The sequence below is a fragment of the Lineus longissimus genome, chromosome 17, assembly GCF_910592395.1.
Source record: "Lineus longissimus chromosome 17, tnLinLong1.2, whole genome shotgun sequence".
NCBI classification, from domain to species: Eukaryota; Metazoa; Nemertea; class Pilidiophora; order Heteronemertea; family Lineidae; genus Lineus; species Lineus longissimus.
In genome coordinates, this window is record NC_088324.1 from 10,273,154 (window position 1) to 10,300,365 (window position 27,212).

At 43.4% G+C, this 27,212-nt stretch overlaps 3 protein-coding genes across 6 annotated transcripts; all 3 read right to left on the minus strand.

Annotated features, from left to right (window-relative positions):
• Nucleotides 1–39: 39 nt before the first annotated feature.
• LOC135501744 (uncharacterized) lies at nt 40–16,978 on the minus strand. Of its 2 annotated transcripts, none has more exons than XR_010449631.1 (3): nt 10,847–11,031; nt 3,955–4,649; nt 40–2,274 (listed from the first exon to the last, which is right to left on the minus strand). XR_010449631.1 is itself a non-coding variant. In XM_064794017.1 (3 exons), the coding sequence occupies exons 2-3, from the start codon at nt 4,086–4,088 to the stop codon at nt 2,061–2,063; spliced, it is 348 nt and encodes a 115-aa protein (XP_064650087.1). In that variant the 5' UTR covers nt 4,089–4,649; nt 15,857–16,978; the 3' UTR covers nt 40–2,060. The 2 variants fall into 2 exon arrangements, 1 of the variants encoding a protein (XP_064650087.1); XM_064794017.1 differs by lacking the exon at nt 10,847–11,031 and adding an exon at nt 15,857–16,978.
• LOC135501594 (uncharacterized) lies at nt 5,849–9,603 on the minus strand. The gene is made up of 2 exons (XM_064793783.1): nt 9,386–9,603; nt 5,849–8,984 (listed from the first exon to the last, which is right to left on the minus strand). The coding sequence occupies exon 2, from the start codon at nt 8,967–8,969 to the stop codon at nt 6,177–6,179; it is 2,793 nt and encodes a 930-aa protein (XP_064649853.1). The 5' UTR covers nt 8,970–8,984; nt 9,386–9,603; the 3' UTR covers nt 5,849–6,176.
• A 138-nt stretch (nt 16,979–17,116) lies between the features above and the next one.
• Nucleotides 17,117–26,087, minus strand: LOC135501746 (sucrase-isomaltase, intestinal-like). 3 transcript variants are annotated; one of them, XM_064794018.1, is made up of 20 exons: nt 25,235–26,083; nt 24,766–25,022; nt 24,166–24,317; nt 23,767–23,935; nt 23,353–23,449; nt 22,962–23,074; nt 22,643–22,768; nt 22,018–22,257; nt 21,613–21,729; nt 21,406–21,490; nt 21,042–21,159; nt 20,763–20,896; nt 20,153–20,307; nt 19,624–19,772; nt 19,240–19,324; nt 18,581–18,637; nt 18,218–18,342; nt 17,817–17,955; nt 17,421–17,573; nt 17,117–17,297 (listed from the first exon to the last, which is right to left on the minus strand). In XM_064794018.1, exons 1-20 carry the CDS (start codon nt 25,806–25,808, stop codon nt 17,235–17,237), a joined length of 3,108 nt encoding a protein of 1,035 aa, XP_064650088.1. In that variant the 5' UTR covers nt 25,809–26,083; the 3' UTR covers nt 17,117–17,234. The 3 variants fall into 3 exon arrangements, with proteins under 3 accessions (XP_064650088.1, XP_064650089.1, XP_064650090.1); XM_064794019.1 differs by having other exon boundaries at nt 24,766–25,010; nt 25,235–26,077; XM_064794020.1 differs by lacking the exon at nt 22,018–22,257 and having other exon boundaries at nt 25,235–26,087.
• Between the last annotated feature and the right edge of the window lie 1,125 nt (nt 26,088–27,212).

Below are 27,212 nucleotides of genomic sequence, written 5' to 3' on the forward strand. Positions count from 1 at the left end.
ATAATAAACTAGTGATTTGTAAAAATAAACGTTCGTATTTTTCTCAGCTTGTAAGGAGGCATTTCTCAGTTGAAACACCTATTGGAATTTTCGCCTGGTTGTGGTGATGTTGCATCGTGATACTCCTTTGATAACTTGGAAGAGTGAAGTGTTCCCGACTCCCGAAAGCGGTTTCAGTTTTTACAGGTTGCTACATTGGAAAGAAGTCATGGTGGTCTATTTTTTGGTTGCGTGTTCATTCAATATGAAAGCCTTCAGTCGTTGGTACCGATAGATACCAATCCCATATTTTCTGCAGCACTTTCTTTCGAAGAATGGCTAATGCACACCCAACTTCAATTGATCATTCAGTATTCTGGCAAACAGCCGCTGCTCTGGTGTATCTATGTCGCCATTCCTAAAGGAGTCGACTTCCTAGCGACCAACACTAAAATCATTGAGGAACTGTCCTGACTTTCTCTGTAGAAGTATCCCCCTCAAAGTGTAGTGATATCCTCCTATTTCAATACAAAGCAGCTACTACGCTCTCAAATGCTGTTGTGGCTCCAGATCGACAGAGTCCTGTGAGGAGCCCACGGTAGCCGACATTGCATTGTCCAACACGTAATTCAATGAGGAGCCGTCTCGACTTTCCCCTCTAAAGTCGTGCCAGCTCCTGACAGAGTTTACAGTAGTAGGCCTACTCCACACCGAATGGGACAATGGATGAAATGTCCTCCATATCCCCCTCGGTGGCTCCAAAGCACCAATACTCAAATAAATGTGCAACATCCCGACTGAATTTTCGAATTTTTCCAGGTTGAAAGCGAGTGATTTGAAATATTTATTTTAGAAGAAGGCACAAACTTTGTTCAAGCGTCCCCGACCGGGAAAGTGTCGGGACTCGAGCAATGCATGACGTCACGATCGGTCCAACGGCGCGCTTTTCGTCGTTACGTCACTGTGAAGCGTTGCTAGGTTACAATGTGACCTGGAGTCCATAAAAAATGACAACCGAACATGCACGATCGACGATCCGGGAATTTAATCTTCAACGTTTGACTTCATCTGTTCGTCATGGAACGCTCAATTTGCTCGGAGTGCGGCAAAGCAAAACGTGTCGCTTCGATGACTCAGGTAAAAGTGAAGAAAAGGTATGATTTTGAAGAAGAACGTGCTTTGACAATGCTTGCCTTGAAAAGATCATATGATTTTGGGGCAGACCGTACCTTGCGAATGGTTACCGCAAAGAGTCTGAATGATTTTGAAGCAGAGCTTGCTTCTAGGCAGATTACGGTGAAGAGATTGGACGATTTTGAAGCAGACCTTGCTTTAAAGGGGAACGTTACAGACACAGGAAAGAGTCTGGAAGATTTTGACACGGAACTGTCTTTGAAGAGGATTGCGCTAAAGCGTTTGAAGGAGAGCATGAAACGTTGGGAAAAAGAAATAAAATTGGAGCGAAAATTGACTAAATTATATATAAAACAGATGGAAACGGCTTTTAAAAGGATAGAAAAAATGCTGAAAGCTGAAAAGAAGGTTAAAAGGAATAATGATGAAGCAGAGGCGAGAGAACTTGTCGATCAGATGAGGACCAGGTCTCAAAAAGTGCAAGAGAAGATCAACGCTGCTAAAATGGAAAAGGAAGGAAAGAAAGAACACAAAGTAAGAAACTTGTGTTTTAAAATTCCATGGCGGAACCAGACGCCCCGTGGCACGAAGGAACAAGGAAATTAAAGCTCATTGTGTGTCCTCTTGGCTTTGGTGTGTTTTGTCCAAACATGCTGTAGACAAGCGCTCCACTATGTACACTGCTGTTAGAAGAATAGTCCAGTGGCCATATTCTTAAATTTTAGTTTCGGGTGGACCCCGTAGCGCACATGTTGACGCCGGTGTAGCCGATACCAAGGTGCCAGGGTGGTATTGAATAAACATACTAACATGCCATAACAGAAGAAAGTGCTCAATGGATTCTTCCTGCATGTATAGCACTGTACACACAGTCCGCGTCCCAATCTTGGCTTTTTTCAAGGCTCGAATATGGCAAACGGCGTGAAGAAAGATGCAGTAGGTGCTCTTCAATCATTGGCTTCCTCGGTCGCCCTGGCCGCTGCCATTCTCGCGGACATGAGCCTCCGTAACTCGGCCCGTGCCTCGGACATTTTCTTGGTCACTTCGTCCGGCTTGAGACCGCTCTGCTGAAGGTCTTGCTCCCGGGCTTGCATCATCCGCTTCCAAAGACCGTCCAGAGTGCGGATGGGTTTCGGGCTGGTAGTAGGTAGATTCTTGTGTCTGAAAGTGCATGAAAGGAAACAACAGTGGATAAACACCGCAGCCTCATGGAAAGGAATTTCTCACAACTTCTACTTTTCACAATCTCTCACATCTCTCTATTGTCGATCGAGTACGTCATCATCCCTGCTGATATTAACACCTTCAGCGCCGAACCACGTAGATCTAAGTGGCCCAAATCCCCCCTTGAACTGGTGATCGGAGTCTCATGGACTTCACGAAAGAACTACGCCATCGCCATCTTCAGGGCAAAGTAGGAACTGAAAAGACCGTGAAAAAACCGAACGGTCTTTTCAGTTCCTCCTTTGCCCTGAAGATGGCGGTGGCGTAGTTCTTTCATGAAGTCCATGAGACTCCGATCACCAGCTCAAGGGAGATTTGGGCCACTTAGGCACCTATTCCATAGAGGTATACGGTATACTACACTATACGCGAACAATGGCTTCACAAAGGGTGCATGACCATGAAACTATTGTTCGCGTATAGTATAGTATAGGGTATAGCTCTATGGAATAGGTGCCTTAGGCACCTATTCCATAGAGCTATACCCTATACTATACTATACGCGAACAATAGTTTCATGGTCATGCACCCTTTGTGAAGCCATTGTTCGCGTATAGTGTAGTATAGGGTATAACTCTATGGAAAAGGTGCCTTAGATCTACGTGGTTCGGCGCTGAAGGTGTTAAGATGTCTATCCAATAAAGTTGACTATATCTTTCATTCAATTTAATTGAGATTCACCCGGGAAAAAAGGGCATAATTGCTTCAGATAATATCATGTTGTACGGATTGCGCGCAATCCCCATAATCAAGCTCCGTCTTCGTCGTCTGCTCGGGCAGCAGTGGCAGCATAATCTCCAATTATATCCCAACACGAATGCATGACTCTGAGGGGATCATGAATTTGACAGCGGAGATTAGTTCACCCACGCATCTGACTCTCGGCGCTGTCTCTGTATTTCAGAAACTCGAGACAGTCACGCTGCGCTGCCTCTGCCACGAGCGTGCTATCTTTTCCCCCAGACCAATTTCGATGCGTTCTTTAGGGTAACTCGCATTCGCAGTTTGCTTGGTGGCAGATTCAACAATGCCGATTCCACCCAGCTTTGCAAAACCTGCGTATTATTTACATTTACTTCGTTGTGTTGCGCGTTTTCGTACATCTTCGTAAGCGCTGCGAAGCATGAGTGGCCCATGGTCACTGTGTACAAACGACCAAAGCTATATTTCCCGGAAGTAGAATCCATTGATCACATTCTTTTGTTATGCAGCGTGTTTCAGTATAAATCAGGTGTTTTTTCGATCGGCTATGCCCCGTAGGAATTCAAATGTGCTCTTGTCTACCCCATAAAACAAAGAATCGGGCTATGGGAATGTTCTTCCTGTTGGTATAGCATGGTCTTCTTATGTCGCGCTTGTACACAGTGATGGTCATTGTCCCGAAAGATGTATTGGATATCGTGGGTCTTTCAGATCTCAGGCGTCAAATTACGACTGAATATTCTGCAGACGGCACTTGGATTTCAATGCCGATGTAAAGGATGATTTTCCATTTTTATGTATTGTATACCTTCCAATGGCCAAGTATTTGGAAAGCTCTGGCTGTAGGTTGATGGCATTATCGATGGGTTTTCTAAAGCTTAACCAGTGCAGTCAATCTCACCCGGGTAATCTTACCTTTCTCTTCCTTGATACGAACCACTGCTCGTCGTCTTCTGTTTTCCACCACCATTCGATAGGAAATATCCGAGAATGTCCGTCAGGAGTTGCAGGTACAATAACAACACCAGAATCCCTGCAGTTGGTATCATTGTCACCCAATGATGACGTCATCAGACACCTTGTGCAGATGACATGCAACAATGTTTATGTTATTCCCTGAACTTGTCAAAACTGATACTACTACCAAGACAGACTCCAGCGTCTGATTTTCAATACCAGGAAAAATCAATTTCGGATCTCTCTAACTTACGTATATATCTTCTGTTTTCAGTACCGAAGTTTGATGGAATGGAGACATTGTCACACGAAAGTAGTGCACTGTGTTTTCTTTATTACGTCAGCCGCCATCCCTTTTTGAAAGCACTAATTATAGTTCCCTTAAAGCCATATTGTTGATAGAGATTTTGTTGGAGGTCACCAAGTCTCAAGCCGCCAGTAATCCATAATCAATAAAAATCCCACTCGGATTATCATTTTGAACCTAATCACATTTTCCAATCAGCTTTTTCGAAATGGCATCCACCGTTTTGAAGCAGGGGCCTCTGCGGCAGGCCCCTGTACTTGTTATCAGAACGAATATGCCCGAAGGATAACCATGACAACATCTTCGATCTGCACGACAATTCAGGTTGTGCGGCAAGAACTCTATCCTGGAAGATGAATAGGACAAATAAATATGATATAAAAAAGCTTATGCACTTTGTAGATCTGCTGTTTTGCACACTGATCCGCCTACAGCTGCAATGTTAAGGGAGGTTCCTGCGCGCATCCTCCTGCCCTCGCGTGCATTGGAACCGCATCAACTAATTTCTTCTGTACCAAAGGAAAAAAAGCTTCAGTTCTATATTAAACCTTATATCCGGTCTCAAAGTCGATTCACGGGTAAAAAATATTACTTGTGAGTGCGCAGCATTTTTCGCACAGCGGCACAGAAAGACGCAGACATTTTACTGCTGACGTCGACTACAGATCATCATGTTCATAGAACAATATTGAATTTGAGAACAGCTTTCCATTTCCATTATTTATAACATGTAAGACAAGAGCATAGATGACCCCTCTGAAAACACTGAATCCAACCAAGAGCAGCAGCAGTCGACCTATCGCCCTCTCTGACGGCCGCTATTTTGATATCAGTCATAAATGGCTGTCTGAATTTTACGTCTGACGGGTAATAATATCCTCCGAGACGGCCCAGTTTATTGACATTTTAACCAATGGCTCTTATCCGTGACTAGTGTACTATCCGGCGGATAAACCCCGTCTCAGGGGCCGTATAAGTCACCCTCTGGGCAAACAAACTGTCACGTATATAATACTATACAGAACCATAAGAAGTAAAGTCTGGCTAATCTATATTGATATCACCTTGAGATAGGACTGAGATACCCCTATCGGCGACTTCGTGTAACCTAATCTGACCCACCAGGCTGCAGCATATGACTTCCCTTTAATATGAAAAGGAAATGATGCTGCGTTGTCATCATGACAGGGTATACTCCTTGGGTCAGATTGGCATTGTGGCAACTGGATCACTCGGTGACCGGATCAGATTGGCACTGTGGCAACTCAACCGGGGATGAAATTTCTCATATCCTGAATGAGTACCTAACGACATGTAACTCGGGCGAGATGCTGTTATCCTGATGAACGACCGTAAAATGATCCATTTGTCACAGCCTTACAAGCAATAGCTATCGCCAGTAGCTCAACCATAGATCACCGCCACACCAGTTGCGTTAGGAGGCACTCTACTGCATCTATTGAATCAGAAGACTCTGATTGAATATACACCGACATGAATTACAATTCCCACAGAAGTTATTTTGTCAAAACATGTTATAGCAGGATGAGTCTGGAATATGTTTAATGTAGAATAAAACACAAATACATTGTACATGTACATTGTAATTTCAAAAGATGAAAGCTACTGGGGATGCGAATTCGACGATTATTTTGGCCAGTCCCAGGGTCTTAGCCTAAAACTCGTTGCTCTGAATGTTGAGCCTAGATGCTGGTTGGGCCTGCCCTTGCTCAATTACACTCCGGACGCAGCTGACCGGCCTCGTCCTGTCGCCTGGCACGGCAAGGATGTCCAATAACGATGACATAATGGACTGCCCCAGGAGTCGGTGCTCGACACACGATCATTGTCAAAGACTTGACCACTTTATCGTCTAGTCATGGACACCTATTCCGTAAAGGAAGGCTAATTTGCGATAGTCGTAAACTTTGACGACATTATCTGCGGCGTCCACCGTCCAGAGATACTCGCGTTCTTTATCGAATGTGTACATAACCGCGTGTTCCTCGCTTCCAAGATGAATGACCTCCTCGTTGTCAGAAATCTGTGATCGGATCACGACTTTTCCAATCAGAAACGGAATAAACAGACTGCCTGACTTATCGAGCGTTGCGACCTTTGAGCCTTTTCCGACATGTGGCCGCCCGGCGATGCGGTCATCTTTCACCAACGTGACCTTTGACCCAGACACCATTGACATGGTCTTTTCCACTTCGTTCTGGCGGAAGCTTACCAATCCTGAGAGAGGCCGAGTTCCGGTTCCAGCGGTGAACAATCTTGAGTATTCCGTATTTCGGAAGAGTTGTACTTCCGTTTTTTCCAGTCGTTGAGAAGACGCCTTGACGAAAACCTGAAACTGTTTACTTTTGAAAATGTCACTTTGGATCAAATCGGGGGTCGTCCCTTCTTCAACCTGGAGTGTGTTGCCATGTAAAGTGAATGTCTCTTTGCCGTAATACTCTCGGTATTTTTCCGTAATCGGCCACAGGAACTGGTAGTACGGAAGTCCCGTCTCCCTGAAGGCACCAACGTGACAAACCGAATTATCAGCAGCGTGACGCAGGTGTTGTTTGGCCAAAAGAGCTTCGTCATTTAGCCAGTAATCCTCAACAGTGTCTAAGTAAATATGATCTTCAACCAAGTCGAAAATCTCCTCTCGTTTTCGCGTCAGTAGTTTCACATCGTGTTGCATTTTACAAATGTTGTTGACTTCAGCGATCATGTCATCGGAGCATTCCGTCTGCTCCAGTGCTGCCTGGTTTCGATCCACAAACTCGCCGATTCTGAGCAGACGATAATCGGGGTCAGCTTGTTCTCCGTCGTCACTGTTGACGTCATCTTCATTAAAAATGCCGAGTAATTTTTTCATGGCATCCGCGTATCTTCTCTCATCACGGATGCCCTCCTGTATGTGATTTCCCATTTCCTTTAAATCCGACGCATGGGCGTCAAGCATATCAACAACGGCGTCTCGTTTCTTCTCCATTGCTCTGATCAACTCATTGCACTTTGCTATAACCTCCATTTTCTGCTTACTCAGTTCTTTTTCTGATCGATCTCTTTTCATACGAATAGCAGCTGAAAACTGGTCGAATGCTCTGACATCATAGCTTGTTGCTTTGTAGACCTTGCTGATAATCTCGTTCAAGTAGACTTTCGTTTCTAACTCATTCAGGAAGTCATGTTTGGGTGCAGGATGCTCTTCTCGACAGGGAGCGCAGAAGGCACGTCGACATGTCTTACAGTAGCAGGTCGCGTGACTGTCCTCATGTTTTGGGCAAAGGAGCTCTTCCGCGGTAGATGGACCACTTTTAACCGGCGGCAAAGCATTTTGTTCTCTTAGTTCTTCAATGAGAAAAATGTGGTGATTTTTCCAGCCTTTTCCTTCGGAGAAATTCTCAAGGTTGTGGGCATCTGCGCATGGTTCGCAAAAATACAGTGCGCAATCGCGGCATGCGCATGACGCGACCTCCGTTTTCTGGTTTGACTCCTCACAGCGCTGGCAAGATGTTGGACGGATTGCTGCGTAAATATCTTTAATCAAATGGAATCGGTTTAGTGTTGGTTGGTCAGATCTTCCCGGTGCGTCACCGTAGAGGAATTTCCGGTGGCAAACTGGACAATCAGTGTCAACATTGATGCCGTCAACATCTTCAGGAAGGCAATGTTTGCATACGTTGTGATCGCAAGCCTCGGACTGTAGAAGGTGGTGAAAGTCTCCACATTTCTGGCATTTTTTTTTCTCGCCGTCGTCTTCTGACTCGTCCGATTCCGCTAGGCTCCTCTCACTACGGGCAGGACTCTCATACACCGGTGTCAATGTAGAACGACTGCTTCGCTTGATCCCCCCGGCGCCACTTTTCTGTTTCCATGCCTTTTGATGAGGAGGATTCCTCGGCCTTGGGCTCTCCATCACCCTTTCGACTTTTTCTCCGAAGGGGTCGGAACTATTATAATAGGAAGGACGTATGTTACCGCTATTGGCTCTCTTGCCTGGGTCGGAGGTCTCGCCGGAGCTTTCACGCCCCCAACGTGGATTTCTCTGTAGCCCAACATTGCTTGTCGCTGCTCTTGAAGTTGTTCTTGAATCATTTGCATCTGATGTACCATCATCAGATTTTGGGTCTCCGCTAGCACGGCTCTTTGTTCTTGAAGCACCTGCCTTGGGCTCCGAGGCTGCTCCATCGCGGGAATAACCATTTGAGGCGGCGGATACCGCGGACTGAGAATTACGGCCCGAGTTGCTGCCGTTTGAACCGTTGACGTCGTTTCCCGTCGCGGCTGCTGAATTCCTGCCGTAGGTGGTGCTGTTCTTCCTGTCTGAATCCGCACCTCTCCTCGTGTTGTTGCCCGACTGTGGAGAGTTTTTGCCGGACTTGATGTCTCCGTTCTCCCTGTTCTGTTCGTTTTCGCTCGGCTTTCCGTTCCCGCCCTTGATGTCTTTTCCGTTGCTTGAGTTCTTGCTGTTTGTGGAGTTTCCATCGGACCGGGACTGGGGCCGAGATCCGTTTTTGCTGTTACTTGACTCCCCGCCGTTGACACTCTTGTGCCCCCCATTGTGATTCCCTTGTTTATTTGGCTGCTGATGCTGCTTTTCGGCACCGACCCCCTTCTGCTTTGCAGTGACCAGCTTGTTTTTGTCGCGGTTGTTGCTGGCGTTGGACATTGCATTATCTTTGTTCTGAAACAAGACAATAGCATAAAAGAAAATGATGTCCTTGGTACTGGGATGCCCTGTTGGCATGTTTATAGATCCGCAAATGACCCGAACCAACTATTTCTGTTCAGAGGGAACCAAACATGAGTGCATTTAATTCAAACTTAGTATTTTGACAAGCTGATCGTGGTAAAAATAACCGCGGCCAAATTTTCGCGAGCGTCTTATTTTCACGGATTGGTGATTGGCAACCTCCTTGCGCGTGATCGGAACTAATCGACGTCGTTACGTCCCTGCTTCAAATGGCCGCCATTGCAATCTGAATGTGGTGAAATGCCTCATCCACGAAACTACAGGACTTTTTGTGTACATTTTATATGTATCTCCTTTATATAAAAAGCCGTTGCTAACATGAGTACACCTACCTAGCAATGATACTTTCTGATCCAAAACGACTTTCTGTTGCCAAAGATCCAAAAAACGTCCTCTCAACGTCTCAATTCCTCGCTTGATGTGGTCCTGAAACCTTCACCGTCTTCAGCGTAAATTATACTCCGCCTCAGTCAAAAGTCATAATGTCATTTTTGACGTATGGGGCCACGAAAGACGTCAGCATTTCACAATGCTACTGATCAGTCGTATATGAAACCATAATATTGATATATCCAGGCTAAACATGCTTATGACATTGTACGTGAGTGAACAGTTAAGGGGACAGTAGGTCTAATACTCCAGAGAGCTCATCGGCTTAGAATCGTCTAAAAGATTAAAGAGACTTCGCGTTCTTTTTTCCTTCAATTTCTACTTGACGACTTATAAAGTTAGTGTGACGAGGGAAGGGAAATAGGGAAGAAAAAAAGGTCTTAATCAATATTTGTAGTGAACAAACTGACATGGAAAGTCAGACAATCTACAAATATTTTTACAGATGAAATTTAAACTTTCTTTAAGAACTGATTAAGTACTTGACCCATAACGGCTCTGGGCGGTCTTTTCATGTTTATTGTACGAATTTTCATGAGATGTTCATTTGAAAGTGTCAGCGATTCAGTAAAATGAATCATGGTGAAAGTTTATATTCTATCGGGAGTAACGGGTCTTTTATGCATCATAAGTTCGCTTTCTTTGAGTTAGGCACATATGATATCAATAATGTATAAACCTTTGCTCTTATTCAATCAGTTCAAATTCGCTGGGACGATCGGGTCAATGGGGTTCGTTTTGAATGGATGGGGCGGGAATTGTGTCGGACTTAATGCGGCTCCTTTCAGCACATTGTGATATCCGTCTCTCTTTTTATAATACAAAGTTTCTCTAAGAAATAAAGGTTTTTAAGCTTTTGAAAAACCTTATGGTTTTTCGGCCAACACAAATATGCAACTCATAGAGGTTTTTGGACGAGGCGAAAACCCCCACAAGACTTAAAGGGTTGATATGCGACCTATCCGCTAACATCGTCACTGGAGCTTCTAACACTGTACTTTAGGATCCGAAGAATCGATAGATCTCTATATTGCATTAGCCCATCGTCTCACCAGTTCACGCCAGCCTAATCTCACAAGATGTTAGATACACCGAGGGGAATTGATTTGTCCAATAGATCGATCATTGACCCTGCAATCGAATTGCCCAGCTTGTCGAGTTCGGGCGAGGAGCCGTGAAAACAGACCAGGCAGAGGAATTATCACCAGTCTGCTGAACCTACGCGACACACTGGCTCCTCACCATACATGTCGCCTATGTCCGACCTGTTGAGTGTGAGCCACTCCAGTGGTACAAAAGCCTAAATACATTCAGACTGAGCAGAATCTTTTCAATCTACCGAGTTATCGATATATCCTCAAGTACATATAACATTGTCTTTGATCTAAAGATGCATCACTCACCGGCGCCAGCTTTTTATTATCACATGTAGATACAAAATACCATTGCTGAGTCGCTCCTGTAGCAAACGATATGTTTATTATTCCGGCTACACACAGCAGATATCATCGGTGTCAATATCACCTGGCCAATTTCGTTTCATTGGTACCCAGGGATTAGCCGAAATCGAAATATGTTGGCATATTCATCGCGCTTGGCGAAAGTTGTGTTTGAAATGAATAATCAAAGGGGCGACTTGCGCGTGAAATAGTTGACCAGGAAGATGATATCACTGTTTGCCACCGTGTGCCGCCAAATGATTTTTGCTACTGCTGCATGGCGGTTTGGGTCATGGCTTCGAATTTCAGGTATTTTCTTGATTTTTCTGAGGGAAACGAATGCAATGACGGTATTTTTAAAAGCCCGTCATCACGTCAACATCATCGGAAATAGGCTAATTGGGGAATTTCTTCTGTCACAATATGATAGCACCATAGCCTCTGGAGACGACGCGTTGGATGAACAATGCATTATAAGTGACATATAGTCTGAGACCTGTCAACTGATGTCCCCGGATAGTTCTATCAGCAAACTACCGAGCTATGTGACAACGCCGGTGGAGAGTCTGGTGAATAACGGATTCTACAATACACTTTGCTTTGATCACTCAGCTGTTGAACCCCATGGCCTCTAGAGACCATATATATACCATAATCCATCAGTATACAATAAGACGGACACTTTTTATTTCCGAAATGTTGTGGGCAGAGGTGGTACTATCATGATTTTAAATTGAATTGACTGAATTGAATTTTAAATTGACCGAACATGTACATAACGATAGTGGGGATGTGCATGCACTGTGGTATCGCCTGCGAAAAGCAGTTGACTGTAAGCACCTATCACTATCCGAGTTAACTACTCCACCCTTGACAACGCAGACATCAAGGTTAGTCGTCTCTTTTGTTGACACACCCTTAAGACTGTGAGCCACATGATAACAGTAACCACCAGTCTATTGTAAAAGAATACCACCATGAATTATTCATAATTCATAAGCGGGTATCTGATTTCTTTTAGCAAACGTCTTCAAACGCACGTGGAAGAAATAGTCAGTTCCGGTATCACATCAAAAGACGACATGTCCTTTGAAAAATATCCGGGAAGTAATTAACAATTCCCGATGCTATCAAATTTAACTCTGAGCGCTTGATGCAGCGCGAAATGATTGTATTAAAACGCTCGTGTAATCATTCTTTAATCGAAAGAAGCAGTCGTTTGATCACCACGATGGTTTAAGAAACGGGGGAAGAACAATCTTCATCTGAAAACTGACAAATCATACTTGGTTCATGAGAGCAACTCTGAGAATAAACGCTCCAGAATACACCCCTCATGCTTTAGTAATCCGTGATCGACCTGTGGGAACATATCGACCAGTCTCATTTCCCAAACGCTGCGCCTTGGCGGAGCAGAAGGAAATGAAGCTATCACCGCTTATCAGTGAAACCGCGTTTCGAAGGATTTACAGGAAATACCAGAATGCATGTCTAAGGCCATGAGAATGAAGGTTATAGATTTGCGTCCGGACAATATGAAAAACACATGCTGTTTTTTTCATTGTTCATCATTTATTAATTTGCATTATTTTATCCAATTTAACATCATATGGTCGAGGCTAGACCATGTCGGCTTCCGCCATCTAGTCATCTTCCTCCATCTAAGCCGCTCTCTTCTTAATTCCAGGCTCCCCCAAGCACTCTGTCCCGTCATCAGAAATCCTCATATTAGGCTACACACCACCAATAGATTTTAATTTAGACATCAACTAGAAGAATAAATGGTTAATTAGCATTGATATCGTAATTTCGCTTTAGCATCAATCAGATTATGTATCTATCATTACGTTCCAAAATTTTCAGCATCTTAGCGTCCCCCGTGTTTGACCTGAAAATCCATCCAAAAATGACACAAAGATATATTGTTATCTTGATATCTGGTCACGTCAGAACCAATAAAACATTGCCAATATAGTTGTTGATGTCCTGAGATGCCGCATGCAAAAATTCAGCGCAAAATTCCAACCGATTCATGGTTTTTCAAACATTTGGTAAATTTTTGCAAAATTCTGCCATCAAACTCAAAAAGGAGCCTTGGATCCAGGGCCCGTATGACCATCCATGAGCATGAATGTATAGGACTGAAAAGCCTGTAAGACATGGGTACAAGGTATTTTTAAAGTGGTCTGCATCCGCAAACTGTGCGTGATATAAAGCTGAAAATGCGGGATATTGATGATAGATACATAATCTGATAGATGTTAAAGCAAAATTTTTATACGAATGCTGGTTTGGCAGTAATTCTGCAAAATATCACGAAAACGATATTCCCTCTCAATCAACCAGACTTTGATGATTTCACCCCAAATCTTGGTTCCGTACTCAGACTGACATTGTCTTAGATGTCATCAAGAAAATTTTCAAAAAATGATGATATTTTGAGAACATGTCCAAGTTATCATTTCGTGATATTTAGAGGAATAAATGGTTAATTAGCATTGATATCGATATTTCGGTGGACGCAAATCTATAACCTCCATTCTCATGGCCTTAAAGGATTTGATCAGAACCAATTTCAGAGTCAACAACCTGGGTACAACTTTATGTCTTGTGCATACAGGGTCGATGGCAAAATAAATGATGCTGGTCTCAAGCTCAACTTCTGAACACTGGTGTGTCGGTGCTCCAGTCGAAAATGTCTTACTTGGAATAGTGATGGTGATGATGATGCCAAGCACATTTTGTACATCGTTTTAAGTTGGACGATTAACCAATCTGCGGACTTGCATAATTCAAGATCACTCAGACGGTCATGACTCTGGGAATGTTTCGTGACGACTCCTGGTCTTGGAACAGGTGTGTGGCTCCAAGCATTCTTTCAACTAGAGACATGAAATCCACTGGGAATGCTTGCCTCTGATCTGAAGTTGGAATTCCCTTTTGGCAATGTCTGCTACATGATTTCCACAGCTCTGTCAAGGTTCCTGTAGTAAGACAGGCAAACGTTCAAAAACCTTTACTTCCAATAAAGGTGCACGGATTGAAAAGTGATGTACAGTACTTTATTTTGTCACAGTGAAATATATAAGGCAAATATGCGTTCTAACTGATGCTCTGCAGAAATAATTTTTTCGCTCTCCAACGAAGCCAATCAAGTCATCACTCTCCCAAGGCAATTGATCTTATTGCGTTCAATATCTACCATTGCTAAGCTGTAATCTTTAACGAAAATTGTTGCCCGAAGCAAGGTAAAAATGATGTTCGAGTGCTTTTCAAGTGACGGTTTTTAGTGTCCTATCTTACTTGGAAAATACGTGTATACATACTGATACATTGGTCTAGCCAAATATAAATATCAGTCTTGGTCTAACGCGTTTGATCAGCAGGCATGTATCGGTACCAAGTACTTAACTTGCGGTCGAATTTTATACCATTCATTCTAATTCCTTAAGTCAACATTTTGCGTTGAAACAGTTGCAACTTGTCATCATAGAAATATGAGCCTTGTCCCTCAACGGAGCCTATCAAGTCATCAGTTTTCCCCAAGGCAGTAACTCACAATATTACATCTGATATTGCCGTTTCGATTGAAGCTCAGAAATAACTGCTGCGCGGTATGCTTCAGCTAAACCTGTCGCCCGAAGCAAGCAACTGCGCAATGATGTAATCGGCTGGGGTTTTAGTCTGAGAAATATGAACAGCTTACTGGTAAAATATCGACGTTCACGGCTCAGTTAAATGTCACTACAAAAGAACACTTTGCTCCCTTGGCGCTAAGCGCCCCGCAAATGAGTAATTAAAATCGCTGCTACCCATTACCAGCTATTGCGGGCCTAGCACACTCTGTTTTGAATAGAGGGAGACTCCATCATTCCTATTGTTTGAGATTGGAAAGGTGTGAATTAATCTGGCAATTAGCCTCCTGTGCATTGGTGCATACAAACACTAAAATGTTTGGTTTTTGCTGATTTAGGGTCAAATAAATCAGCCAAAAGTTTTGAAAGCTTCACAAATGATTGTTGCAAGGAAGTACTTTATGATAGTTTGCGAAATTTTGATTAATTCTAGGTGGAAAGTAATATTTTTCGCATATTTGTTGGGAAAAAAATTGAAAATCCTCCAATTTTCAACCCCCCTATGGACACTATGAATTTTTCTCCAATAAAGCTGAAATCTTGGGAATATAATCCTAAGAGTTATATCAACCACGTCTGAAGTCGGGAGTTTGTATCAAATGTATAGTTTCGGAGCTAGCGCAGCTAGAAAAGCCCCCAAAACCCACTTTCTCAGGAATTTACACTACGGGCTACGAGTGAAGCATTACAGATTTACCAAAATTTTCAACCTATAGATGGACACATCGAATTTCCATCCAAATCACTCCAAATTTTGCCAGTAAATACCTAGACATATATAGAATTATGTCAGAAGTCGGGAGTTGGGATTATTTTAACACCCCGCCCAAAAAGCCAACTTTATTGATATTTCCTATGCATTTTCCATTAGGCTTGCCAGGACCAATTAAGCAGGTGCACTAATTGGCTTAATTGGCTAGGCCCGCAATAGCTGGTAATGCTGCGATTATAACTGCTACTGCACGTATGTGCGACAAGAATATCCCTCGTCTGCGGATAAGACCAGATCGCAGTATATGGGCTTGATACTGATATTTAATTGGTCGCAGGTCGTTAATATTAACATGATACGTCATGCAAGTGGCCGAATGAGGGTGAACGCTAGGAATTCCCAGTCAGTGTCACCATCAGGGCAATGCAAATATTGATAACTTAAATTGAATAAAACCATTGAAAATCACGCATATATCGACGAATAATAAATATCACCAGAACTCACAAGGAATCGCCGTCAATCTGCAGTGTTGATCCCCAGGATAAGCGGGGGGGGGGGGGGGGGTACAGGGTTTACTAAAGAAAACGGCTCAGGGATTTGATACAACAAGAATCCTAAACTTACATCAAACAGATTCAGTCCCTTTCCAAGTAGCTGTCATTACTTAATATTCCTGTATCGACAAACTAGTATTCCGTGCAGATGGTGTACTGTGATGACGTCATAATCCACGTAACCGCAAAGGCCGTAACTCCCACTTACTCCAACCGCATGCAGTGATCGTTGATGAAATCACATGATATCATCGCGTCACCTCTCCCTTATCTTCCTAATTTTGCGTCACCACTCCCAAAGCAGGCGTTAAAGGTATCAGGCGTCTCCTTCCGACAATGTTATCAATCGATTAACGAACCTTTATGATGTAGTACGCCAATTAGCTCCTTTGTTGTGTTAATGGCACATTTTAGACGCGCGCGGCTACTGATATTTCACTGCGCGATAAAGGGCGTGTCTCCTTCAATTTAACAGATGCAATGTTCGAGTTGCCTTGCTGAGGGTTCTGTAACTGAGGTAAATCACACTGTCTTCTTGGAACCAGGTTGTCATCCTTTGATTACTCGAAACGCTGCTGTGTACCGTCCCCGTCGCTTGGACCAGATACTGAATGCCGTTGCCGATGGATTGCCGGGCACATGACTATTTCAAACACAGAATGTCACCTTGGGTTTTCTTCCGTCTCAAGGGAAAAGAACATGATCACTCTCATTGATTTAACTTGTTTTCCGTCAGTTGTCTCAATTTCAACAACCAGCGTGTTGCTGGTGTGCAGTCGTGCACATAACAATCCTTTTCTTATCCGTAAATGTCTCTGAACCGTACGGCTTCATGATTTGTACACCTTGTTCTCCAGGGTAAATCATTCACATGGACTCACCTCGTTTAAACAAAGCGAAGCCGAGATAATGACCCTCACACAAAGATACCGGGTGGCTCAGAATCGGTTGCTTAGCAACGGAAGCTGTTCTTGGCAAAAGGAGAATATATGCATCCGGGGCTTTCGGTCGATTTGCGAGATATCGCGAGAATGATTACCGATGAGACGATCAGATTAACAGAGTGATCATTTCTGTGTCAGTCGTCTGCGGTAATTTCTTGGGTGTGTGGAGCGAACTATTCGAGTCATCCATTACCCGAATAAATCGATGCTTGGTGATGTCACCTTATAGCTGATTTAATCAAGGCTTCGAATCTTACCGCGATTTAATTATAGGGTAGATAATTAACTGGGTTGTTTACATCTCATACGACACTAATGCTGTCAAGATTCTCCCGATAGAGGTCTTGTCAACATAAGTATCGAAAAAAATAACAAATCGAATCAAATCGTTTTTACAACTCAGAGATGATACACGTTATTAATCAACATTAGTATGTGATACTGAAAATCTGATAATGGTGCAGCATATTCTGTTATTCATCAAAGGGAGATATCCACCGTAAGTTAACCATGCGTGATTGAGAAGTCAACACCCATGTTAGCTCCAATGTTGTTAATCGACAGTTCCTGAAATGCAAAGATAACAGTGTTTGACATTTTTTCTTTTTGATGATTTTCAAGAAAGAGCATATGTACCTCAGTTTTTATACCTATATTGAGATGAGAACAATACTATTTTACAGGACTTACCTTTGTATTCGAGTTAAAGGTGAAGTCGCCATGGTTATTATCATTTACTTTGACCCAGGTGGTGCTGGCAACACCCATTATTCTCATACTGTTCATTTTGAGTGTTTTCGCGCCATCATAGTTTGAATGTACGATCGTACTCCTCAATGAGCCCTGTTGACAAGAAAAGCATTTAGTTATATGTATGTCTTCGGATTCAATTTCTTTCTCGGTGTCAGGAGCAACTATCTTTGCGGAAACTTTTTCTTGTATTGGCTCACGTGGACGTGCGATTGAATGCATCTAGTTGCCTTATTTTTTCTCTCTCAATTGCGACACACCATAACAAGACACCGCGTATATCTAAGCAACGAGACCCTGTTTTTGTTATAAGGGTAAATAAAGTAGGTTTCTCACTCTATCGTAGCTGAATTGAGCCAAAAAGTAGGCGCCATTTTCAAAACTATCAATGGTCTCTCCATCGTCCCAAAAGAGGTCGCCTTTAGCTTTTCCGTTGTCGTCAATGGCAACAATCAATCCCATTGGGTTTGATCGGCTGGAAATTGAAATGAAATCATGATAAATTCGATCAGCTGACAGCTGCTGCAGCTGACGTCTCATCCTACTCGACATTGGTATATGGATGACCTGGCGAGTCGGGATTGGATAAATTGTACATGTATATATAATTCGGCAGATACTGTAATTCTGTAATTTCGCGCAAAATTACAGAAATTACAAGATTTCTGTAAAAAAATGTAAGGACGAAAAGTTAGCACTTGGTGGCAGTGATACTAATCGTAGAATACGAGCCCTACCTATATTTGGTTGATCTGCTCGGAAGCTGGGTCGGGATGATGTAGCCTCCTCGCACGTGCAGGGGGATGAAGTCTAGAGGGGCATTCTGCTGCTGCCATTGCTTCCTTACAGTCACTTCTTTACCCTGTTAAGTACACAATTATATACTTTTTAGCGGTGTCGACATTGTAGCGATTAGTCTTAGCAAGCCCCTCGGCGACACTGTCCACATGGTCATGATCTGTAGCTTTTTGAAGCACGTCATCAGTTCCAAAAGAGTCCGTTCCGTTTACTTAAATGTGTTCTGTGATCGAGAATGGGGTGACCAAGTGTATGTTGCTCAAAGCCCAGAAAGAGACAAAACTGATGATCTTGGTACTTGCATCATAGTAACTGTACCACCTCGCATCAGGAAAGTAGGCGTTGACAGATCGAGCACCCTGCAAGAAAGACAAACGGGTTTAAAGTGCGCTCACGGTCATTTACCTGATAACCTAACTATCCCCCCGTTGTAAAAGATCTGAATATTACAGAAGTTTAACATATTCCGCCAGTTTGTTAAATACATGTATTGATACATACAAATTGGGAAGCCTGGCGGATGTAACATCATCTCACTTACACACTTTAAAAAAAATGTTCAAGCCATGGATCTATACCATCGTATTCAAGCTAAAGGTTTGAGTTTTTACGTAGAGATTATCATTCGACCTCGCACTATGATCTCAGTCTCTCCGGAAATCTTTCAGCATGCAGAATTCAGATGAGCTCCTCAATCAGCGCTATAACCTAAGCATTTTGACAGGCGCACACTTAATCATACACCTGGGAAGATCGAGTTAGGAAATCAGATGAAGAGACCTGCCTAATGTTTCACGCCGACTGTGGGTTTAAAACCAGGGACCCTTGGCCACTATAGCCGAGAAGTCCGGACCATTAAGACCACAGTAGCTAAGCCTTAGACATTTGCCTCGACAATACTAGTATATATATTTGGATACAGGGTCACACTGTGACTTCTCCTTAAATACAACTAACTTACGTAATCAAGAACTGGTGATATCAGGAACGAGGGGCCCCAGAGGAATTGCCTATCGATGGTGTGAGTGGCTGGGTCGAGAGGGAACCTGAAGTGAGAGCCATCCGTTTTGGCTAAGTACCGAGACTGATTACCAAGATGCTGATATTTGCACTTTAATGGAATGGAGATTTGATTCGTTGCAAACTTTATGCCTTCAAATATTCAGACACATATTCATCACATCTGCATGCGGTCAAAATTACCGACGCGCTGCGTGACTTTAACCACGAATAACAACTTCACGATAGTTTCAAATAAGTTTCTCATTTTTTTCCCTCTCGATGACAAGTTGAACCATTTTTTCAGCTCGCCAACTCTATGGCACTGTTGTTAAGGTGTACTCACTCATTCAGGAAAGGTCTCACCACCGTTGAGCCAACAGTATGTGCGTAATGGAAAAGGGTGTAGAGGTATGGTAGAAGGGTATATCTAATATGGAGTTTGTCTCTTGAGATTCGGGCGAAGTCGTCTCCCCAAACAGTCGGTTCTTGATCCTGCGAAAGAGAGTACATTTTTTGGGTGTTTCGACCCTTTCGGTTTAAACAACATCTTAAAACTTCCTTTCTTTGATTGGTACATAATAAAATCTGGTTTATGGGTAGTGCAAACAAATTACCAAACCTAAAAAAGTGAAATTTACAAGTATAAGCATAAGGTTTCACAACTAAATTGCAACATCTGTACTGTTGCTTACAACGCGATTTCGCAAAGTCTTGCTTGCTATATCTTTCTGGCCTGACCTCTAGGTGGTCTTGAAATAATCTTGCACATGAATTGTATGCGTCCAGAGACAAGATTTTAAAACTTGATTTGGTCTAGGAATTTATACTGAGGTAAAAAGCTGCATCGTGACAAAGAATTCATCTGTGCTAACCCTGTTTTCGTAACCCAAGTTGTGATTCCTTGAGAAAGGGTAGAATGCTCCGATCTGCTGCCATCGCAGGCACATCTCATAGTCAGCGTTTCTGATGAAGCCGCAGATATCAGCTCCGACAAATGGAATACCGAACATGTTGGCTTCAAAAAGACCTGAAAAAACACCATATTGGTAGTCTCATGGTTAATTTTGTTCGCGTATGCATCCAAAAGGCTGAAGTTGAAGATCTTGTTAGTCTGATATCAACGGCAGAGGTTGTCATCCAACTTCACACGTTAACCTCCGTCTATGAAACCATTCAGTGATCTGCTTTAATAATCGGCGCTTCATTTTTGTACACCTGAGCATCTCCGGCCGTACACATTTATACATTAATTGCGTGGACTTTTATCAACCGATATCTACTTTTCGCCACTACTCCTGTAACATAATCTATCTTATCTAACCTGATTCGACGGCTGCTGTCGTTATATACATTATACGACGCTTGCCGAACCAAATCAGCGCCCGCCCATTCATGTGCCGATACGATTTTAAAACAAATTCATCAAATTCAAACTACATGTATGTACTCAAAATTGACTTTTCAGAGGCATGATATACAAACCTGTTATCGAGTATTTTATGTTTGACCAGTAACTCCAGTTATCTCCCAGCCAGTGGGCGGCAAATTTCCCGGCCCCTGGGAACATCGATCGAGAGAGTACAATACTGCGCTTGCCTGTTGCTGCCCGGGCAGCCCTAGAAGAAAATTGAGATGTATTTTCGAGTATTATTTCATGACCACATTATCAAAGTGAAAATAACAAAAATGGAAGAGAAGACAAGAAGACTGGCGTGTAGCTGATCACATTATCCAACCATTTGGGAGTACCCCGGTGCTTACTTCATAGTGGGCTCCGCCTGGCTCCACCCGTACAAACTGTGGACTTCATTGTGGTTGCCTATGAAGTGCTTGTGATCCGGGCATAATGTCTTGTAGTAGAGCTTCGGACCCCAGATGTCTTGAAAAAAGAATTCGATAATTATATTAGACTTTCAGGAGGTGAAGATGAAATCCTTAGTGGGAATTTAGTGGGAAAAAGACATGCGAGATTCTTTGATAAATCTTTTGCCATTAGAGAACTGGTAAAGGTTCGTTCACAATGTGGGCATGCACACTGGGGCGTTAAAGACTCACTCGCTGAACACTTAAAGAGCACCCCTGGCCGTTAAAGTGGTCTTCTTCATTGTGAATATTCATTACTCACTCGGCCAATATGGCGGATGATTGATCTTGTTATCAGAACAGCCAGTTGTGCTGCCCCAGACGAAGTTGGACGGTTCGTTCATATCCTGAAAAACGGAAGAAAATGTCTATTTAATGATCAAATTTTCTTGTTGCTATGAACGGCCGATGCTTTTTTTGTTATTCTGTAAATTGATTTTCGACATGGGGAGCTTCGATAGCAACTTACAATCCAGAGTCCGTCGAAATCTATCACGTTATGAAACTCCCTGCACAGCGTCACCCACCAGTCAGTCGTAATTGGCTTGGTATAGTCTGGGTAGTAAACTGGCGTTGGTGGCCAAACCTTTAAAGAAAAGACGGGCTCAGATAACAAGGTGACTTTCCGTGGTTTTAACGACCAATTCCGTATGAAAGACGAATTTCACCAGTTTGACTAAGTTTAGTGGCACATGTAAGTGGCATACATGTACTCCTGCAATCTGTATTAAAAACACATAAACCGACTCCATGCACATGTCTTCAATGTCTGAATGACAGAAGAAATATGTTAGAAGATGAAACTATAGGGTATTTTTGTGGACGTTTATATCCCTCTTCGTGGAAGAATGAACGTGTCCTGGTGGCTTCCTACCTTGCCCTCGACTGGTGTCTTCCCATCAGCATATTTCACCCACACGTCTTGCTGCTGTCCAAGTTCAAACGGTCGGTAATTGGGGATGCCATTTGCAATCGCAGGGTCCAATATGATGATGAACCTTGTGCCATTCTCCTTGAGTTGATTGACATATGAAGGGAGCCCCGCCCACCGATCGTGAGAATAAGTGAAATCCAGGTTTCGGTCCATGTAGTCGATGTCTCCAAATTGGTAGTCCTGAAATAGTCAAATATCGGGTATTGTAGAAGGTACCATCTTTGGTACGTTCTTCTCGAGGTCAGGTTTAAAAACATCTCTGCACTGGCTCATTTTTCATCAAATATTAGGTTTAGACATTCCTACAAATGTATATAGTATAATGAAAGCAATTGCTTTTGCTTGACGAAAGGGGCGAATAAAAAGCCTCTCACACGTTTCCAATTTTTCCAAGGAATTGCTTTATGCCAGTGTCGTTCACTTGGCCTCTGTGATATACTTATTTCCTCTCTATGAGTCGATCTACGATAAACAACATGGTATAAAGACTACTGGTATGTTTGTCCCGCCAAATGACTTGCTCAAGGACGAACGATTTCATTAACGCCTATAAATGGAATCTTACGTGCGGTATATCGTACTCCCGCATCTTGTCGATGGTCTTCTTCATGTTGTCGAGGGTGTGGTAACCGAACTTTGCCAGGGAGAAACCCAGCGACCAGTAGGGCGGCATAAAGGGGCGACCAACAGCCTGTAAGATGAATTCAAAGTTATAGCAGCCCTTAAGATGAATGCAAAGTTATATCAGCCTGTAAGATAGAAGGGACGGAGGAATGACGTGTGTAAAACATCTGGTAAGGTGGGGTTTGTTGTAATTTTTGGAGACAGATATTGATATTCTAGGCTGATTTGGGTGTTTGTAGTCAGAAAGTTGCGCATATCACCTGCGTGAACTGTTGGACCACATTCTCGGGCGTGGGTCCCATGAAGATATACAGATCTAGAATGCCGCCAATGGTTCTGTAGGAAAGCGCCGGGGCTGGCATCAACGTTACATCTAAAACAAAGCGAGGAGATGAATTAAGAACCGGTCAAGTTGAGTCAACAGCCTTTCTATCATTTTTCTTCATGTCGGTGACTATATTGTTCGTAATTCCTGACAGTGAAAGAATTAAGAAATTTCTTGAAATATTTCCCAAATTCTTTTCGACATCTCAAATGCTCATCCCTGGCTGATGGTCATAGGCCTATCTCTGAGGATACTTTCATTTGCATATACAAGTATGACCAGAAGTTAGGTCAATCAGAACGTTTACATGTAGTTACTGTCCATACCCTGTGCTGCGGAGTTCAAGAAGAGCACACTGTGGGCGTTGCCATCATTCTCAAGGACGGTGTAGTAGGGCTGGACACCGTAAAGATTGCCATTGTCCTGAAGAAAACAAACTGATATTGAATATTCGTGTTCTTGACAACCTCCTGTTCGATTGTGTCCCATTCCCACCGTGTGTCAATATAGCTCTCTCACAGCAGACACGGACCGTAGTAAATATTTGTATAAGGTTGGCCTCTTATCACGGGTTACATTATATTCTATGTACATGTACTTCCGGTTCAGCTGGAATTGAGAGTCTATGTCTACACTGCCAAAGGTCAATATCTTTTTTTTAAATCCAAGCCGTTAATAGTTTGAGGCTTTCTTCTGATTCACCCCAGGCTATCTCAACGAAATTAAGGCTGAACGCTCACCGAAGGAGGCTGGTCACGTGAGAACATTCCCCATGTCTTCCAGTTCAGGTCATGTCGGAAACTGGTGTGCTGATGCTCGCCGAAGCCATATACATTCCAGCTTGGCAACCTCGTGGCAATTTGCAAAAACTGGTCTTCGAGAACCAGCCCGCCAATAGACGTGTCGAATCTAAAAAAGATCAGGAAAATAAATTTGATAAGCAAAGAAAACAATATTCTGCGTCTTCTCCTGTTATGGTTGTGAATGTAGCTGTTTGTCGCACTTTATCGCGGCGCGTACTTCGTCTCGTTGAGGACCCATCGTCCTTCGCAAAGGTAAAAAGTCCATGAACGTGTCGGGTCTAAAACATCGCAAGTAACACGAGCACACACTTACAGCCTCTGTTGTAAGATACGTACACGACAGTCCCCGTACTTTTCCTCGTGACCTTGAATGAGAACGCAGGCTCGTTGCTGAAGGTAATATCGTAGAGGGGGTTGATCGGCTGGCCCAGATTCTCACGGTTGATTGGCAGTGGTACTTCAAAGCGCGATCGGTGAGGGTCCGATATCTGAAAATCATTCATTGTTATTTCCATTTTAAGATGGTGTTAGACCTGTTTAGATGTTAATTAGGTTTTATCTTCCCGGCTCTTGCATCGTTCCTAATATACGCTCAATCATTCCCCCATAACAACATGTGGTTATAAAGCGATGAACAGACAATTTCATGTTTGGCATTGCGAAGAGTTACTATTGATATCCCTTCAAGTTGCTTGACCCTTCAATTTATTGGCGTATGTAAAGCTTCTCCGAAACAGAACCGAACGGGTAAAAGCTGACATCAAACATCCCATAAATCATTACCCAGCAAGATCTTACATGTACTACTGTAATTAAGTACAAAGAATTCACTCCGGGTAGAATAAAAGCATTTTGGCGTGCATTATGAAGGGAAGCTTAGCTGCAGAATTTGCGTATCGGTTCAGCTTTAATCAATAAAGGGGATGACTCATGTACCTTGACACGAAGTCTTTCATCCGTCTGGAACTCTACATCAACAACAACATCGTACATGACGTCACCATACAGGGTCATGGTCGAATTCCTCCTCAGGTGGATCCTCCAGCCTCTCTCGACGCTGAGTGGCTGCTTAGTCATGACGTAGCCTTGTTCACGTGGGATGTAGCACCATGGTGCTCCAATGGAATTTTGCCGGTATCTGCAACCTTTGATGGTGCAGTCTGAGGGAACCACGTCACCACCTGCGGACGAGACTAAGAATGCAGAAAAAATGCTGTATTTTTCCGGGTGTGTGATGTGAATGTCTCCTATACCAGGCTAGCCTTACAGATACCACTTGGAAGGTATTGACATTGCCCAAACATCACAATGATTATAGAAGTCACTTAAAAAGGGAAATTATTGACATACATGTATTTCAATCACTGATCCTTATAGATATTGACATTTAAGTTGGTTAACTTACCGTTCCTCATGCAGTCAATCCGCTCCACCTCAGGAATGATTTGGCTTGGCCATCCTCGGGAGTCCAAGAAGCACCAGGGCGTGTTGGGTCTCGAAGTCGGGCAGTAGAAACAACCCCGTGCAACGCAGCCGTCCTTTGAAGGGTTTTGGTGTATCGGGAAGCACTCGACCCTATCCTGCTCCTGGATCTCAGAGGGACAGTATTCCCCGCCAGGGAGAACCGAGGAGTAACACCAAGGGGTGTTGGCTAAGATGCTTGGGCACCATGTGCAAAGCTTATTCTGACATAGCTCCTTTGTGGCGATCCGGCCCGCGAGGCAGTCCTTGCGCTCAGCCGGGAGCAACGGGCATTGATCTTCCAGTGGTAGGAAACACCACGGGACTCCCGGACTCCTAGACTCGCACCAGTGGCACCGCCGGCTCGCACAATCCTGCTTGTTGATTTCAGGGTTTGCGGTCATAAATCCTGGCTGACAGTCCCTCCTACTACTCTCCGGGACGTTCAGGCAAGCGTTGTCAGCTTCAGCGCCGACTGCAAGGCACAGTAAGAGCACTACCCATGCGGTCTCCATCATTTCTCTGAAGCACTGTCAGTAAATTCTGTGGTCAGGTAGTTTTAATCGATCCTTTCGCATACATTATCCTTATCCATAACTCATTGCTAAGTGTTATCGAAAACAGGATTTATCTGTCAATTGACCTAAATTGATTCACCAATTTCAGACAATGATCAGACAACAGATGCATAGTTTACACTGACTTTATCGTTTGAAGGCCGACACAAGCAAAAGTTTCTATGCATGGATCTATGACAATTAATCATCAACGGTCAATCCATGGGTCCATCCATGGATAGATAATGGAGAATCCCCATCATAGCTCCATGGAAGGGAACCCATGGACGAACCATGGGCCCATCATTGATCAATGGATGGACTCCGTTATAATTTGAAGCACACCTGACTCCAACTTCGGCGCCCATTGGAGTTTTTTGGCCGCCAGTGTCTGAACGCCAGAAAACTCCCAAGTTTGCTACGACTTGACGCCGCTGGACGCCGCTGGACGCGCCGCTGGGCGCCGGCGAAATCCTCTTGAAGCCTGATATCAAACTGGTTTGATTTTGGACTCCGGTGAACGCCAGTGAACGCCTGAAGCAGCCAGTTGTGCTACCGATTCAGCTGCGAGTGGCGGCGAGCGGCGTTCAGTCCAACTCCTCTGGACGCCAGAGTTGGAGTAAGGTGTGCTGCAAGATTAAGGAAATCAGGGGTAAATTATCGCTTCTCCGGCCATGTAGTCTATGGGCCATCATAGAATCCCTAATGGGATCCCGTTGTAAAACGTGGTTTGTGATAATCATCATAGATCCATCCACGGGCCCATCATTCGGCACCAATGATCCATGCATGGACACTTTTGCTTGTGTATACGCCGTTCGTTAAATATTTGAAATTTCTAATCGAACTTGGGTATTTATTTTGCCACACTGTAAACATGTAGAAATCCATATACATGTTTACCAGGCTGACCAAACCTTCGATTATGAACTAACAAGAAATTCTTCTGATTATCTATTGCAACCGTACCGGTTTTTAATAGACTACTGTCAGCTCCATTTGGTCCAACTATCGTTGCATGTATTTTCGTCACGGGTTCTATGTTCGTGAAACAAATTGGATTTTTTACATAGCAGTTCAATTCGAAGCCACTGAAATCAGCATCACTACCTAACTGACATGTCGTGAACTGGATTCCCAATCGATTGTTACCTGCACCTTGGTAAATACCATCTGACGCATGTTTGTCATGCTTGGCGCTAAATAAATCACAACTTTGAAATGTCGTCAGTCCGTGATGTATATTACGGAAGATATGGAACCTCAGGTCATTCGCACCTATCGCTCCAAATATACAGCAGGCATCGGACTTAAGATAGAAATCAAAAATATCATATGAAGCCCACTTTTCATAATTAATTATTG